This window comes from Equus caballus, chromosome 15, assembly GCF_041296265.1.
Source record: "Equus caballus isolate H_3958 breed thoroughbred chromosome 15, TB-T2T, whole genome shotgun sequence".
In the NCBI taxonomy this organism is placed as follows: Eukaryota; Metazoa; Chordata; class Mammalia; order Perissodactyla; family Equidae; genus Equus; species Equus caballus.
In genome coordinates, this window is record NC_091698.1 from 28,885,756 (window position 1) to 28,903,497 (window position 17,742).

The 17,742-nt window shown below is 54.4% G+C and overlaps 1 protein-coding gene across 1 annotated transcript; it reads right to left on the reverse strand.

Moving 5' to 3' along the window:
• Positions 1-714: 714 nt before the first annotated feature.
• On the reverse strand, positions 715-17,319 carry LOC106781721 (myelin and lymphocyte protein). The gene is made up of 4 exons (XM_014731021.3): positions 17,072-17,319; positions 6,734-6,889; positions 5,450-5,572; positions 715-1,279 (listed from the first exon to the last, which is right to left on the reverse strand). Exons 1-4 carry the CDS (start codon positions 17,132-17,134, stop codon positions 1,220-1,222), a joined length of 402 nt encoding a protein of 133 aa, XP_014586507.1. The 5' UTR covers positions 17,135-17,319; the 3' UTR covers positions 715-1,219.
• Between the last annotated feature and the right edge of the window lie 423 nt (positions 17,320-17,742).

Sequence of the window (17,742 nt, forward strand, 5' to 3'; positions counted from 1 at the left end):
CTGCCCATCAGCCTCCACGGCTGGGGGCTGACCAGTTTCTGAGGCTCCTGGTCTAGAGCCCCAGCTCTGGGACATCATGGATTCTTCGAGTGAAGGGATGAAGGAGCACTTCATGCCAGGAGCTGACTCTCAGGATTCCTCACTGAGTGCCCGCATCCCATTATCTCCTCTCCTCTCAACCCGGGCATCTCATCCTCAGGATGTGGCACTCAGCACTTGTCACCTCACTTCCTGTCACTCTGCAGTCTGGTCCCTTTTCTCCCCTATGGAGTGGCCCAAGGAAATGCTAAAAGCAGTTGATTATCCACATCACTAATTGGAACAGAACACACAGCCCACTGCCCAGAACATCTCTGATCAGCTTCACAGAGTGAGAGGAAACTTCTGCACCTGGTTTCTTGTGGCTTGAGGACTTTCTAATTGAGCACAGACCCCTTTGTCCTGTGTGAAAAAGAAGGGGACCCCCAGGCTGGTACTTGGTGAGTTTCCAGAAAGGTGAAGCCATCTGAGGCCCCCAGTAGCTGGGGAGGGTGGGAGACCGAGTGCCAGGCTCCCTGAGAGCAGTGGCTGAGCACACACAGCTGTCATCTGAACTGACACTTGATGCCGCCTCTAGAGATTCAGTCTAAGCCCAGGATTCCTCTGAAAGAAAGCTGGAAAGATGGTCCTGATACTGGGGAGTCAAAACAAAACCAAAAACACCTGAGAAAAGTATTGAATGCAAAGGCACTTTATAAAGTATTTCAAAAGTTTATCATCTTCCCCCGTGGACATCTGCAAGTACTTGTTGGGTGAGTTTTATCCCTATGACAGGTAGAATCTCCATGAAGACTTAGAAACACGCCATCAGATGGGGGCTCAAAAGAGCCTGTGGAAGATTCCAGCAGAGAGTTCGCAAGATCCGGTCCAGGGCTCAGCAGGGGATCTTTGTTCATGGTCTCTCAGATCACAGACCCCACACTCCACCCCACTGACCCTTTCACAAATAGGAGATGATGCTGAAAGACAGCTCAGTAGTTGGAGGTTAAACGCAGCAAGTCCCAACCCTGACAGGAGGGGACATGGGAGAGTCAGCATAACACCCTCAAGACACACAGCATTGTTCTTCTTTTGGTTTCTTTTTTCCGCCATCAAGAGCATTTCTGCATGCTAAAAAGTTATGCTGGACGGCAGGCCAGTCAGTTATCACCGTTTGGGTTTTCAGCTAGACTTCAGTCTATCAGTAGCATGGACAAAAGGCATGGTACATGTACAGCAGAGTGGCTAAGCATGAAAACACCTGAAACAAAAATAAAAGACCATTAATTAATGATGACATGGCAAAGCAGGGGTCATCCACACTGGGCTGGCTGCTCCCACAGTGCTCTGGGATGACAGACATGAAGAGTGTGGACCGCCGCTCCTTCCCTTCACCCACACAGACATCCTTTATTGCTGAGCACAGATGTGGCCCTGAATGCTTTCGGCACAGAGCTCCAGGTGACCTAATGACGCCACTGGACATAGCCTGCAGGGTCAACTATCTGCCATCTCACACCATCATGCTGGTGCCATCAACTGGAAATGGGGATCCACAGAGGCCCCTCAAATGATACTCACAGGTGAGTACCAGCTGCTCTCCATGGGAACCTTCCTTCCTCCACACCAGGAAGAGCCGGGTCCACCAGCTGTGAGCCCAGCGGCCTCGGTTGGAGAACATGAACACAGGGTTTGCTGGCTCTGGTCAAGGTCTTGATGCTGCCTGGACGTCCTCAGACCCATCAGAATGTTATTCAAGGATCATAATCTCACAGACACGGGAGAGGAGCCAGGCTCACAGGACTGAGGGACAGGGACAGGGAGGCGGGATTGTGAGATGCTGCAAAGGAGGGGCTCCTGAGAAAGCTGATAGGAAGATGCAGTCGGCTGTTTTGACACTGGGAACAAAGGCCCTGGAAAGGTGGCACATGGTCACCTGTGGCCTGTCAGGCTCCTGACGTGCTGTGCTCACTGGGCACCATCTACTCCTAAAGGCCCGCTGCCCCCGAGTCCAATATCTGCTCCTGGATCTGTGACCTGGGGCGTGGGGTCAGGAGTGTCCAACCAGGCATGACACTTAGGGCGGCTACGCGTCCGTGACCCGTGAAAATGCCCACAGACACCAGCCGTCACCGGGCCTGCCCTCTCCCGCCCCACACAGGGCGAACCCTTCCCCCTCGTTGGCCAGAGGCGATGAGTAAGCCGAGTATTTGATCACACATCTAGGAGAGCTCATCCGGTATCTCTGAGGCAGCCCGCCTGAAAGGAGCAGTCACCATGGGTGAGCAGCCCCCAAAACACCTCAGCCCATCAGGTGGGAACAGGTTACTGTCCGGGCAACTCCAGACCCAGCAAGAACCCTTGGCAGAGGAGCCTCAGAAGTCCCCACAGGAACAGGACACAGAGCTTATTTTCCAAGTGAGGGCAAGAAATGGCACCTTGGGGACACGGACAGCAGGGACATGAAGGGACATCCTTACGTTTTCAGGAACCTCTCTCCTAAATGGCTGCCGTTATTGCCCCCCACTGTTAGGATCCAGAAACCTCCAGATTTCTGCAGAAATTTCCAGCTCCCCTCAGTCGGCTCCCACCAACCCCAGGGATCCCTTTGGTGCACACACTCTGCTGTCAGCAAACGGGGGAGAAGCTTAGCTTCTAAGGAAGGTCCCAGTTAGGAGTCATAGAGGACGAGAGGCAGACCAGATGCTCCCAAAGGCCACGGGTGTGTGGAGGTGGTCTTGAGATGCCTCCCACAGCCTGGACGGGCCTCCCCGAGACCATGGGAGGCTGTGTGATGGCTGGGCAGGGTCTGGGGTTGAACCCTGAGTGACCAGGACTCCTTCCCCTGTGCACGGACACAGCTGATATTCTGAACAGACAGGCGGGACTTCACATTGAACCGGGCTCGTGTCCCCCTTGATGGTGTCAGCCCAGCGCCTCTGCCCACTGAGAACATCGTGATTCCTGGTTCTGGCACTCCTGACTCTGCCTGGGCGTGCTCACGTTTCTCCAACCCAGCTAACAGAAAGGGGGACACAATCAATTGTGTCCTGGATAAAGAGACGCTGGGATAGTCATGAATGGAATACTCTACAACGAGAAGAAACAGTCTGCATCTCCACACAACAGTGGGATGAGCCTCACAAACCTAAGGCGGAGAGAAAGAAGCCAGAGAGAAAAGACACACACTGTGCAGTTCCATTCACAAGAAGTTCAAAAGCAGGCAAAATCAAGCTAGGCAGCTAGGAGTCAGGCCCGTGGTCATCCTCGGTGTGGGTGCACAGAGATGGCAGCAGGACAGGAAGGGGGTTTCTAGGAGCTGTTTGTGATGCCCTATTTCTTAATCTGAATTCTTGTTACACAGAGGGGTTCACTTTATGGAAGTTCATCAAGCTGTGCATTTGCATCCTGCTCACTTCTCTGGATCTGTTGCATTTCCATAAAAAGTAAAAGAGAAGTCAGAACACGGTAGAGCCCAGTGGTTCTCACTTAGAGGTCGGTCCAGTGGGCAGGGGCATTGATCCACCCCATCTGGGTTGTTCTGTCAAGTGCTGACCCACTAGCCATGTTCCATCTACATTTCATTACTGTTGTCTACAATAACTTTACGGAATTTGTCGGCAAATGCCTTGCTGATGTCTATTCGGAGAGAAGGCTTCTGGAATTGGGATGGGGGAGATATAAGGCTCTCTAGAAGAGCAGAGATGAAACAGAGTCATTTGAAGGATGACTGAAGAGGAGGATGACCAGCCTCCCAAGGGAAGGAAGAGCATCCTAGGGGCTGCCTGGCTGTGCTGCTGTTTAGAAACCAGCCATCTTGGGAGACGAGCCAATATGGGAGACATTCCCACACTGTGGGACATTTGAGGGGTGCAGGGACCATGAAGTGGCCATGTTGATGGACCTGGTGAGCAGGCTGAGAGCTTAAGAGGAGCATGTGGACTCCTTGGGGCAGGGGATTAGCCCACAGGGACCAGCAGACAAGACTTTGAGGAACCATTCGCAGAGCCAAACAGTCCTCGCCCTGTGGGATTTCTCTCAGGCTCCACTCTGTCCTCCCCCAAATGTGGGGACAGCACAGCTTTGGCTCCTGGAGGTGACATCTTGTGATCTGTCATTACGTTTGACCTCGGGATTTCCATAATTCATAAGTTGACCTCTAGAAATCTGAGGAGTGCTATTTCTGAAACATTTTCTTATTTTTTAAACAATACCCATGGCTAGAAATACATCCGATATGGTGGGTTAGCAAAGTGGTGCAAGCCCACCATGCACAGCTCTGGAAAAAAGTTTATGAAATAATACATCCTCTTACTCCTGTCATTCCGACCCATTCCATAGAAAGAAAATCCATGTCATGACCTCACATGACCTCCCCCACCAGTGGGTCAGGCCCCGCAGTGGAGACCGTTCCTTTTAGAGCTCAGAGACCTGCACACACCGTGCCCCCAGTCACACATAGTCGGCCCCCCGCATTTGTTCTGCTGATGGGGTGAATGAGGCTCAAGCCCCGTTCCTCCCAGGGCTCCTGTGAGGCCTCGGCAGGGAGCTGTTCAACATCCACAGTCCTCGAGGGGAAGGGACAGGAATCGCCGTCCCATTTCACAGAGGAGCAGGCCAAGGCTCAGGGAGCACAGGGGACGTGCACGGGGAGCTGGTGGAGACGTGACCTCCGGCCCCTCCTCCTCCCACAGGTGCTCAGAGCTGTGGGGCAGGAGACACCGTCACGAGGAGCCGAGGCCTGATGGCACAGCAAACACCCACAGCTGGGGGTCTGGACTCGCTGGGCCCAGAAGGGCCTCCCCACAGCCCAGCCCAGAGCCAGGGCCTGGGGAGACCCCGGTCACTCGATTTTCACCCCAGGCCTCAGTCTCTCGCCCCTGACTGTGCTTCCATGGAAGACCGCTCAGGGGGCCAGGACACCCAGGGGCCAGACTCACTGCTCCAAGCTGGTGCTGAGGGTGCCGACAGGGCACCTGGCCTGACACCAGCCCCGCCCATTCCCGGTGACCTTGGAGCACGTTATCCTGCTCGTGGTGCCCTGGCTCTCCATCTGTGAAATGGGGATGACACAGCGCCCACACCCCAGGGCTGCTGTGAGGGTTCAATACGATGGTTCACGGAGAGCTCGGACGGTGCCGGGCATCAGCGGTCACAACCTCACACACCTGCCCTCTGCAAAGCCCACCCAAGCTCAGACCCTGGGCTATCCCAGGCCTGGGCAGCACAGCCCTGACCAGATGACGAAGGGAGTATTGGGCACATCCCCTCTCTTCTCTGGGCTTTGTGTCTTTAGAAATGAGGGGAAGGTTATTTCATTCAAAATTCAGTGAACTAAAAAAAGAGAGGAGGCCTCAGTCAGCCTTCCGCTCAGACCCTGTCAGTGGGCGGTGGGAGCTGTGAACATGGGCAGGTTGACTGGGGGTCTCACCGTAGCGAAGACATTCTCAAGGTATGTGAAGTAGTCACCGTGTTGCATGATAATGGTGGCCCAAACTTCCAGGATGAAGGCGCAGAAGTAAAACAGGAAGGCCGTCCAATGGTAGACTCTGTCCTGCAGGGTCAATATGGCCGTCAGAGAGATGGGGAGCTGGACATGGGGATGTGGGGCAGCTGTGGTCCAGCAAGACCCTTCCACCCCACCTGTCCCCACCAGGCATGGCTCAGGTCCCTTGGTCATCTTCTGCTACTTCCTTTGACTCCCCCCACCCCATCCACCATCACCACATCTCCCAACCCCTCCTCACAGAGGTCATTGGTCCAGCTGAGTTTCATCTCACTGGTTTGGGGGCAGAGGAAGGACTTCATTGGAGAAGGGACACTGCTCTCCCTTGATGGGGGATGAAGTGAGGGGGGCAGCTTGGGACTGAATAGGCAGAAGTTGGTTCTGGACCTGAGAAGTGTCATCCATGGTCACAGTCCTGGTTCTGATGTGGCCTCAGTGACCAATGTATGGGAGAGAGGCTCAGGCCATTTCCATTGTTGTTGTTGTTTTTCATTTTTCTAGGGGGGAGGCAGGGGGCTCCAGGTATGTTTAGAAGCAAGAAAGTACTAGACTGGATGAGTAGCTGTAATTCAGAGTGACTTCACAAGTGTAAGTAGGAGACCATTTGAGAGTCTGAGGCCAAGCCAAATGGCCCCACCCCTTCCAGGGGACATAAGGGGCAGGGGTCCATGTGTAAGTTCCACCCTCTTCATGGGCCTTAAGGAAGAATTTATGCAGAACAGAGACCACAGGCCATCTCATTCCCCCTACCAAGTCCCTCTCTGGTGACTCGGCTTTAGAAGCTGTGACATGGAGCTGGGCAGTAAGCATGGCCTCGCACTGGGCAGCCAAGGCCAGCCCCCAGGACCCTGCTCCCAGGGGATGGAAACCAGCCCTCCTGGACTATGGGAGGTGCCAACAGGCCCCTGGCAGGTGCAGGTAGGCTGGCAGGGGGGTTGGGCAGCTGGTTACCCATGAAAAAGGCAGTCATGCAGGAGGAAGCAGAGCAGACGGTGACAGTCAACCTCTGCCGTCACCTTCTCCTGACGTCCTGGCTGCAGGGAGACCCGGGCTACTGTGCACAGCTCAGAGCTGAAGGCCCAGCCACCTCAGCCTTGGAACATGGGTGGGAGATGGCTAGAGGGTAGCGCCACCCAGGACTAGAAAAGCCAGCCTCCCAGGAAAAGCAGAGGGTCTTACCCATCCCCATCAAAAAAGGCTGGGACTCACCAGGGTATCCCCACAGTCGGCATCACACGTGTACAGGAAGACCAGGACGGTGGTGCCTGTGAAGCAGAAGACAGATGCGAACATCACCCAGCCCTGGAGCAGGGGGAGGGGCACCAGGGACGAGGCAATCAGGATCCACACGAGGCCCCCAAAGACCTGCAGAGGGAAGGAGGGCAGGGTGAGCATCGGGCCAGGAGAGCCCACGCCCAGGAAGGGCCAGACCCAGAGGTCACGCTGGGGCACGAGGGGCAGAAGAACAGAAAAGAGGCAGAGAACAGCGGGGGGCATTTCCTCACCAAGAATGACTCTTTCAGCCCCAAGGCTCTAGCCTGGATCTGTAGTGTCAGTCTTGCCCAATGCTCTGCTTGCCTTTATTCACTTTTTAAAGACAATTTAATTCTTTTTATATAACAAGCACTTACTCCACATTTATATTAGGACACTGTCCTAAGCTCTTTACAAATTTTAACCCAGTTAGTCCTCCTACAACCCTATGAGCAAGGTACTGACCCATTTGTCAGATGGGGAAACTGAGCCACATGGAAATTAATTAATTCATCATCCCAAGAAAGGATTTATACCATCCAGTATGATCATTAGAAGGGCTAATCCTGAGATTATATCCTTCCTAATATTTTTTTCTTTTCTTTTCTTTTTTTTAAAGATTGGCACCTGAGCTAACATCTGTTGCCAATCTTCCTTTTTTTTCCCCTTCTTCTCCCCAAACCCCAGTTACATAGTTGTATATTCTACTTGTAGGTCCTTCTGGCTGTGCTATGTGGGACACTGCCTCAGCATGGCTGGATGAGCGGTGCCACGTCCACATCCAGGATCTGAACCAACAAAACCCCAGGCCACTGAAGCAGAGGATGCGAAATTAACCACTCAGCCACGGGGCCGGCCCCCATTCCTAATATTTTTCACGTAAAAATATCCTTTCTTTTATGAAATGGTAGTGTCCAGAAGATTCTTTTGGTCTTTATTAGCAAAATAAATTAGCCACACTCTGTCATTAACATTTTTTTTAGAAGAATTGATCTCTTGATTCCCCAAGTCCAGGAAGTGCTATGAATACTGGCGTTGGGGCTGGAGAGAGGGCCCAGGTCAGCCAGGTTCCTCAGGTGGCTGAGCATGGGCAAGAGAGCAGCACTCCCCTGTCTGTACCCAGAAGACACCCCAGCTGATGGTCACATGGTCAGTGAGGCCCAGGCAAAGAGGAGCATAAGGACAGACATGAGGGTCACAACACCCCTCAGTGTCACAGTCCCGCTCCCCTGTGGACAAGCACACCCCAAGCTGGGACTCTCTGTACTTCTCTTCCCTTTTCCTTGTCCCTCTGCATCCCAATAAGATCAGCTCAGCCTCATTTACCATTACCACCTGAATAAGGGCTGTGCTGGAAGTGGGCTGGGACACTGGGGAGATGGCTTTGCAGTCAGAGGTTCCAAGGTGCTGTGACCCTTGGCACCATCCTCCTGAGCATCTGGGGGCTGAGGATGGACTGCTTCCCAGTCGTATGCCCCCTGTGGTGTGAACTCAAGTGGTCCCTTGACCTCATCTCCCTGTCGCGCTGCCCACCTGCTGGGTAAGAGACACCACTGTCCTCACAGGGGTTCTCTGACCTTCTTAGCTGAGAAGCATCAGGAGAGAATCACCATAGTACCAGCTAGCCCTCTGCTCCCCAGCACCGGCCTTGAGCATGACGGACAATCGCTGACCAGTGTCGGCCTCCCGCCCGAGGCAGAGGACAGTCACCAGCTCCTGAGGGAAGGACACTGCCCTAGACCACAAAGCTGGGGGTTCTCACAGAGGCCTGTCCTCGTCTGGGTGGAAATGTTTCCCACCACACCTGTACCCTCTGGATTTATCCACAGGATGAACAGAAACAAAGAGGTTCCATGAAAAATACAGTAAGCCACCCCTAAGAGACAAAATCCATGGAAATGTAGACCAGACGGGAGAGGCTCCGGTGCAAGAAAACAAAAGATATGGATGGGAGTCACCAAACAGGTGAGTGATGTGGTCAGCCAGCAGAACAGGTGTGCACCTGTCGACAGTGAGAAGAAACCACCCATCAATAGCCAGCGATCTCTGGGGGTCCAGGGGTCTCCCTCGGGAGTGGTGGTTACTGTCAGTTTCACCCTCTGTCAGACCTTGGAAGTCAATGACTCTTTTGTGATTCATAAACATTAGCCAGGCGGGAGATGGACCCCTACCCCTTTCCCACCAATGCATGCTGAGAACAAATGTCTCAGAGGGCACTGTCTGGGCAGGGACATGGGCAGACTTGGGGTCCAGGTGGGAGACTGACCACAAGCACAGGCCTGCAGGACAGGAAATGGGTGCCCCCAGGTGGGCTTCCGGGTGGAGGTGTTAGGTAAGCTGGGCCCCAAGGACAGAAAACGTAGCCCCACCATGCCACCTGCACCAAAGGAGCACCACAAATGGAGACCAGCAAGGACTGTGGGGCTGATTCTGGAAAGAGTCCTACGACATAAAAGCTGGTGGTTCCTTCGTGCCAGGGCCCTCAGTCCAGCCATCCCTGGCTTATCACCAAGCAGGCACAGGGCGGGATGGAGGCTGGGGAGGTGGAGCACGATTATGTGCCAGAGGCTGCCCCCTCCCTGAACCAACACCCTCCAGATGGTGATGCACTGACTCCGATAACAAATCAATTTTAAAGGTTTGCTTCGGGCCCACTGGTAACTGGTTCCTTCACCTTCAGGCAGATGCAGCAATTTGCTCAGCTCTCAGAATTCACAGAGCTTGCCCCCAAACTGGCCTGGCACCAGGCTGGCAGGGCGGTGCAGAGGGAGGCTCAGGAAGTCCCCACCGCCACAGCAGAAGGCAGGACAGGACTGCCACGGCCCCTTCTTCCCTTTGGCCACCCCATCAGGCTGACCAGGGGCAGATGGGAGCACAGGAGCCACTGGAAAGCCCCACAGAGGGTGCTGTCTCTAAAGTGCTTGGGGACGCCAGGGACAAGTCACGTGTGCCTCCACAGCCCCGCCAACCCCCTAATCTCACTCTCCCCTTGCCTCACACACCCTGCCTGGGAAGGGCATGGAAGGTCAAAGGTGGTGGGGATCGGCCTCATGGCCCCTCCTGCAGTTGCCCCCTTTGAGTGGGGATCCGCCAGTTGATCAGAGCAGGTGTTTGACTTATTAGTAAATTAGTGATAATTACACCTAATAGCTATTGACCAGAAGCTGCGGGCACCACGTGGTTTGAAGAGCTTTGTGGACATTACACTCACTTAGTCCTCACTGCAATCCTTGAGGCGGGTGCTATTATAGCCCATTTCATTGATGCAGAAACTGAGGCACAGTGGCCCCCTCACACTCCCACAGCTGCTGAGGGCCGGCTCTGACAGGCTGGTTGTGGAGCTAGGTCAGGACATCTCTGTGTGTGGCAGTCACCCAAGGCCACCCACAGGCAGTTCACCATGAAATCTCCCGTGTGTAGGGCCGGCTTTGGAAATGACCATGAGGACAGTAACATGGAGGGAGAGGAGACTGTCCCAGGTAGCGTTCGTCCTGCTCCGAGTCACCCCAGGTCTAGAGAAGCAGAGAACCCAAAGAAGGCGGCAATGGGAGGCAGCCTCCCTTCTCCCACCCTCCACTGGCTCACCAGGTGCACCAAGGCATGTGTTTAAGACCAAAAACAAGCAAAATATCTGAACCCTGAAGGATATCACTCCCTCTTCGGCAGCCACAGGCATGTGGTCCTCATCCCCAGGTCCATCAACACGACCTTTGTCACCCCGCCACCACCCCTACTATCAGGGTCGGGATGTGGCCTTCATCTTCTGTCCTTCCTCCTTTGCTCTTTTCCTGGAGTGTCTGCCCCCAAAGCCTGTGTCCTGGGCCCTCTAAGGGCCTCCTTCAAAGGTAGATCCAGGAGTTTCAGGGTCCTCCCCCTCCTCCTCCTCTTCCTGCCCCCTCCCCTCCAGCCCAACTGCCTTCTAAGAGGATGGGGGGCTCTGTGGTGCAATTTCAGGTCAGCTGAGAGGGGCGGGGTGGCCCAGGGCCTTCCTCTTCCACTGCCTGTGCAGATCAAGGTGTGATGGCTGGTGACAGGCTTTTCTTCTGGTTCCTGAATATTTTTCTCAGGCCCGAGGACGTGGTGCATCAAAGTGATTCACCACAGGGGTGGTTCTGCCCCAGTGTGGACAGAGCGCAACTATTAATGAGCTGAGAGTGCTAGAGAGCCTGGAGCAGAGAATCAAGGCCAGCCCATCCCCCTAGGAAGTCATTACGCTGCTGGGGCCCAGCAGGAGCCAACCAGGAACCAAACCTTCCACCAGAATGCAGAGGGCAAGTCAGGGCCCAGAACGCAGAGAAGCCAGGGAGCTGCTCCTGCTCCCGGGACAGTCTGCAACCTGTGAGGAGTCAGCCACACTTCCCCATGGCAGCAGTGCTTCAGGGACCAGGGGGCCCACCCACTGTCTTCATCCATCAGCACCTGAGGAGGACACCTGCTGGGCCATGTCATAGGGCCTGCCCTTGGTGGCCTTTGGTCCCAAACACAATTTCCAGGGACTGAGACTTGAGAAGCCAGGAGGAAGCCCAGACGGGCTTGTGTCACTGGTGGGAGCCAAGGCTCAGCTATGGATGTATCAGGAGTGAACCCCTAACCCCCATCCAGTCTAGACAGGCTGGGCCCCTCCCACTTCAAAGCAGGCACCGGGGGGGCCCAGTCCCCCACCCCAGCCCTTCCCTCAGAGGATGTGCCTGAGCCCAGAGCAAAGCCATCCATTCCTAAGGCTGCAGACCCGGCCTCGGCCAGCAGCCCAATGCGCTCTCCCACTCTCCGTGGGCCTGTGGGTGCAACAGTCAGCCTTTGTCCCTGCCTGACCTGAGCCTGAGCTCTCCCTGCCATGGCATCTGGGACCCTCCTGCTCTCCTGAAAGCACTGGGACAGAGAGATTACCCCACCTGCATCAGGTCAGGTCAAGAAGGGACTTAGGGAAAGGTTAAGAGCAATCTTTCTCAGTGGAGCTTGGCTGTGATGACACATGCACGACCCTCCCATAGCTGAGCCCACCATCACACTTAGCAGTTTCCAGAGAACAGCTCAGACTCACTGACTGCTGATCAAACCAGGCCTCTGGTTCTGGAAAAACCAGAAAAATCACTTCTCAACTCCCAGAACAAACCCCTGAGAGACCTCTGCCTGTAATTCCCCCCCTTAAAGAGGGGGAAGGAGAAAACCCGGGCAGTGTCCTCACCCCTTCTAAACAGCCACAGAGAGGGGCCCACAGCACAGGAAGATGACACAGGGCCAGGGGTCAGTGGGCACAGCCAGGGAAGGCCAGCTTCGCCCACTGTCCTGCACTGGCCAGCAGGGCCGCCCCCACTCCCTGGGGACTGTATGAGGGTCCCTGGCTGGGGCAGCACAGCGAGGGTGCCTGCCCTGAACCCAGGAGACCCTCAGGGCCCCTGGTTCCCTGCCCCAGCCTCTCACTGAGAACTGTCCCCACTATCCTCTCCCCCATAACAATGTCAAGGGAGCGGGCTGGCCTACCAATGACCACTCCAGACCTTGCTGAATCCATGGGGGCTGTGCAGTGCTTATCAAATGCAGATTCCTGGGCCCACCCTGCACCTAGTGACTCAGAACCTCCAGAGTATGGTCTTTTCTTTCTTTTTTGGGGTTAGGAGGATTCTCTCTGAGCTAACATCTATTGCCAATCTTCCTCTTTTTTTTTTGCTTGAGGAAGATTAGCCCTGAGCTAATATCTGTGCACATCTTCCTCTATTTTGTATGTGGGTTGCTGCCACAACATGGCTTGATGAGTGGTATAGGTCCACGCCAGAGATCCAAAACAGCAAACCCAGGCTCTGAAGCAGAGCGCCCCAGACTTAACCACTATGCCATGGGGCTGGCCCCCAGGGTGTATATGTGACAAGCAGGCCCAGGGTGGTGTGAGCTCCCCAGTGGCTCTGAGCTGTCCCTTCACTCCCTGGGGGGAGAGCAGGGGACAGGCCTTGCCCAGGGCTCCCAGGTGGGCGGGGTCCCTATTCACGATCCCTCCTGCTGTGGACAGTTCATCCCGGGTGTCTGGGTGAATGCAGGAACCTGGACGTGACCTGCTGTCACTGCAAGAAGTCCCACCCTGGAGACCGGGGCACCGGGGCAGCTGCCGACCCTCTCGGAGCCTTAGTTTCCTTCCAGCTCTGGAAAGTCAGGTTTCTGCTTCTGCATCTCTCAGCCCAGGAGTCCTCATGGGGCCTTCTCTGTGGAGCCAGAATGTGGGTCACTCACCAGAAAGCTGCTCTGTCACCCTGCCCGCCACCCCACTGCCCCATCCTGGTTCTGGGGTCTGAGAATCCCAGACAGGTGAAAATCTAGGACAGGTTCCAGGTCACTCTCAAATAACAGAAAGTCCCCAGTCACCTTGGGTCACAGAATCAGGCTCATGTTAGTAACTACTCCGTCCTGTTCACTGTAAGAATGGAAACTGCAAATCGACTCCAGGTGGTTCCCCCACCCCACCCCACCCCATCCCAAAAAGTGCACCCTACAAGTGCTGCCTCCCACCAGGTGACCCTACCCCTCTGAGTACTGAGGGGCGCACGCAAGGAGGGGGTCCGCCCTGGAGAGGGGGTGGCACTCCAGCAGGCTCTGTCCAAAGAAAAGTTCTCTCCATTCCACCCATTCTTTCAGGAGCGGGGGTAATGACTTCACTACCCCTTTCCAGGCATTTCCTTCCCAAATTCTGAAAGTGGGAGCGGGGAGGGGGGGCGACTACCTCCTGGCGCTTTGTGAGAGAAGTTTCCTCTTGGGGCCTGGGCAGAGCTGAGACAAACAGCGTCCTAGGTTAACATTCTGTGCTGTGAATTGGGGCCCAGGGTCAGGACGCCCCTGGCTTAGAAGGGAGGAGGAGGAGGAAGAAACAGAGACTGTGGTTCCAAAAGGAATGTCCCCCTTGGGAGAGGACAGGGAACAGGTCAGAAGCAGAGCCCTCAGTGCAGCTGTTGGGGAGGGGAGACCCTGGACGTTCCACCAGGGCCTGTGTGGGGTGCACTGGGATGCCACTGCCTGCAACAGCAGTGTGGCCTGTGGGCTCCAGGGGCTCAGAGAGGCAGTGTCACAGCCCTGGCTGGTCTGCCTTCCACCTCCTGTGAGGACCCTGAGCTTTCAGAGGGCAGGGGCTCTGGGGTGGGGTGCCGGGCAGGGCAAGGTTGCCAGGCCGCACCCTGAGCCATCACCCTTCCTGCTCTGGTGGGCAGTGTCCCTGCCTTGGGAGGGAAGGGGAGCCCCACCCTGTTGGTCCTGGAGGCCACGGGTTTCACATCTGCCTCTTCCAGGCTATTGGGAGCTCAGGCATGGAAATAAGAACTCTGAGTAATCAACTTGCTGGATGACAGATTTAAAAAATAATCAAGAATTTCACACCCACTGGACTACTAGAAAATTACAAACTCTGACGCTACCAAGTGTGGCCAGGATGAGGGACAACGGGGACTTTCATCTGCTGCTGGTGGGAGTCGGGAAGGTCCAGGGTTAGCCTGAAGCTTATACAATTTGGGGACTTTCTTTATAAAAGAATAAAAAATGAGTCTGAGTCTTGGAAGAGGCCTGGGCAAGTGGGGGTCCTGAGCTCAATTAAGCTTCATAAGCTTCCCAGTGACTCCGCTCCCAGGCTGTGTAAATTGGAATAACCCTTTTGGACAGCAATGTGGTAACTCTGGGAAGATGAAGATGTGTGTTCCCTATGACCCAGCGAATCCAATCCTCTGTGTGTCCCCCAGGAAATTCCCAAGATGTAACCACAGAGGCAAATACAAGAATGTGCTTTGGCAATGCCGTCTGCAACAGCAAAAAGCCACAACTGGAAATGGCCAAAATGTCCATCATCAGAAGAATGGACAAATAGCATCAACGTGTATAAACCTCAACACCGTTGAATGGACAGCACACTGCAGAAGGACATGACAGGACGACACTACTTCCATGAAGTGTGAAAACACAGCAAACAGCACCCCAGGGAGCTCACAGGCAGTCAGGGCGCAGGGAAGGGCTGACCCTGCCTGGGCGTCAGGACCACCACGTCCAGCCCGGGGCTCCTGAGGATGGAGGGAGGGGAGTAAGACAGCGGCACATCCAGGGCTTAGAAGCCTCCTGAAAAGCTTATTTGCTTCATACTAAAAGGAAATACAGCAAAATATTAAGATTTGACAAAGCTGAGTGATAATTACATGGGTGCCTATTAAACTATTATATATATTTGTCTGTAATATTTGAAATGCTTCTTAATTTTTGTTTTCTTAAAAATTGAATTGAATTCGCATAACATCAAACTAACCATTTTACATTGCCCAGTTCACTGGAATTTAATACACTCATGACGTTGTGCAGCCACCACCACCTCTAATTCCAAACATTTCCATCCCCAAAAGGAAACCCCGCACCCATTATGCAGCTGCTCCCCATTCCCCTCCTCCCAGCCCCTGGCAAACCACCAGTTTGTGCTCTGTCTCTGTGGATTTGCCTATTCTGGGTATTTTATATGAATGGAATCACACAATATGTGACCCTCGTGTCTGGCTCCTTTTACTCAGCACAGTGTTTCCAACTGTGTGGAATGTCTCAGTGCTTCTTCCCTTTCTAGGGCTGCATAATATTCCACTGTGTGAATATGTCACAGTTTGTCCATTCATCCTTTCAGGGGACATTTCTGCTCTTTCCACCTGCTGGTTATTGTGAATAGAGCTGCTAAACACACATGTACATGTACCTATTCAGGTCCCTGCTTCAATCCTTTTGGTTATAAACATAGACGTGGAATTGCTGGGTCATATGGTCTCTTTTTTGAGGAGCCACCAAACTGATCTCAACAGCAGATGAACCATTTCACATTCCCACCAGCAATGTATGAGGGCTCCAATTGCTCCAGATCCTGGTCCGCACTTGCTGTCTTCCAGTTTTTTGATAATAGTCACCCTAAGGTCACGTGAAATGATACCTCAGTGTGGTTTTCATTTCATTTCCCTAATGACCGATGATATTGAACATCTTTTCATGTGCTTATTGGCCATTCATTTATCCTCTTTGGAGAAATGTCTATTCCAGTCCTTTGCCCATTTTCTAACTGGCTTGTTTATCTTTTTGTTGTTGCCTTGTACTAGTCCATAACTTAAAAAAACTCTCCCAGGGTGACCAGTGCTTCCTTTGGCCCTTCCATTCTCTGCTCTTACACACCAAGGCACGTTCAGCTTCGTATGTACAAAGTGTGCAGAGGAAACTTAAAGGACAGGTGTCTGCCTTCTTTTCCATTCTCCCTGCTCCCTGGGACCCACCCCCAATCTAGAGACGAAGAAAGAGATTGGAGGTGAAAACAGAGGTATCCAGAGCCTCTCATGAAGTCAGAGGAGCAGCAGGGGCTGAGGGGGAGGAGTAAAAACAACTTCTAAGACAGCTGAGAGGGAAGTGCTCTGGGCAAGGGAGAATTATTTATTTTTAATTATAATAATTAAAGAATTATTTATTATTATCTAGAAGCCGCTACTATCGCAGGTCACAAAGCCACCCTGGAGGAGACAGTCTCCACTGATCCAGGGCTCTGAGATTTCCTACCCTCTGCTCTCTCCTTTCACTCGGTGGGATGGGGGGGACCCTCCTGTTCCCTCCCGCACAGACCACCTGCACTGCTGTGTGGTTCTAGCCTAAGGAGGGACCAACCACAGGTAGGGAGGCCTTGGGATTGCTGGAGGTCAGCCAAGGCACAGGACCACAGCCAGCCTCCTCCCTTGGGGTCACTCCACACACAGGGCAGAATGACTGTGGTGAAGCAAACAGGTCAAAGTTGCCACAAATACGTTCTCCCCCCACCCCGGAAACTTTCAAAGGCCAGAAGAGAATAATGCGGATTCAGCTCCTCCTACGACACCAACCCAGTCCCCAAACCTCGGTTGGTGATGCTCAGGCTTCTTTTGCTGATTTTTGTAAGCCAAATCCTAACCTTGGACAAAGTTGGCACCTCTACAAGGATGTCGCTTTCCCATAAGGGATTCCTCTGGGAAGACGGTCGGATTGCAGCTTCGGAACCAGCGCGCAACGGATGGACCCTGCCCTGCTTCCAACATCTGACCCATTTGCGAATTTGGTTTTTCCACCTAAATCCTGGAGACTGTTTCCCCCATTGTTGTTGGTTTAGAAGGGGCCAAACGAGTGGGTTGGGGGAGACTTGCCTCGCCCTGGCACCGCTATCCCGATGCTCCTGGGAGCCGCGCAACTTGAGCATCTGGTCCGAGGGCTGTGCGGAACACCCACGATAGCGCGCCACAAGGCCCATCGCGCCCCCTCCCCGGCTCAGGCGCGCCAGCCACTCACAAGCTCCAAGATGAAGAGCGAAGGGCACTCGGTGAAAGTTTCTCTGCCGCTGCTCCTGGTCATGCCGGCCTGTTGGCTTCCGCCTCGGGGCAGGACGCACGGCTCCGGCTCTGCGCTGTCTCCCCGGGCGCGAGTTAAGGGCAGAGGTGCCCTGGACCCACGTGGGAGGAGCCCCAGCCGCCGCCCGCCCCGCCTCGTCCGAGCCAGCCCTGCGCGCCCCAAGGGACCCACCAGATAGCCTCGGGCTCCGCCCTGAACCTCCCAGGGGCGCCCGGCGGGCTCGCCAAGCTGGGGCGGGGCCCTAGCTTCTGCGTCCCACCTCTGGGTGCCATCACCCGTGGGGAGTAGGAAAAGCCACTTTGGCGAAGCGCTTCGCACGCTTTGCCCTCTTCGCAGGGGATCACCATCCCTTAAGAATGAGAACCATCAATAACTAGGCTCCCAAAACTCTCCACCAAGGCACCGCTTGGCTCACCATTGTTTTAACTGTTCTTAAGCTGGGTTGCCTTCATCTTTCGCTGAGTGCGTTAATATGAGCCACTTGCGCATCCAGGCTCCCGGTAGTAAGAGGTGCTCGTCCAGCCCGCAGCTGCACGCTGGGGGTCTGTAGGGGCGTTGTAGAGACCAGCTCTGGCCACCACCCCTTCTCCCTGCACCTTCTGAGCGGGCAG

Coding starts and splice junctions, on each gene's coding strand:
- LOC106781721 (XM_014731021.3), bottom strand. CDS start 17,134: ATGACCAGGAGCAGCGGCAGAGAAACTTTCACCGAGTGCCCTTCGCTC. Junction 5,573..6,733: donor CCGACTGTGGGGATACCCTG/GTGAGTCCCAGC, acceptor TTGACCCTGCAG/GACAGAGTCTACCATTGGAC. Junction 1,280..5,449: donor TTGAGAATGTCTTCGCTACG/GTGAGACCCCCA, acceptor TTTTTGTTTCAG/GTGTTTTCATGCTTAGCCAC.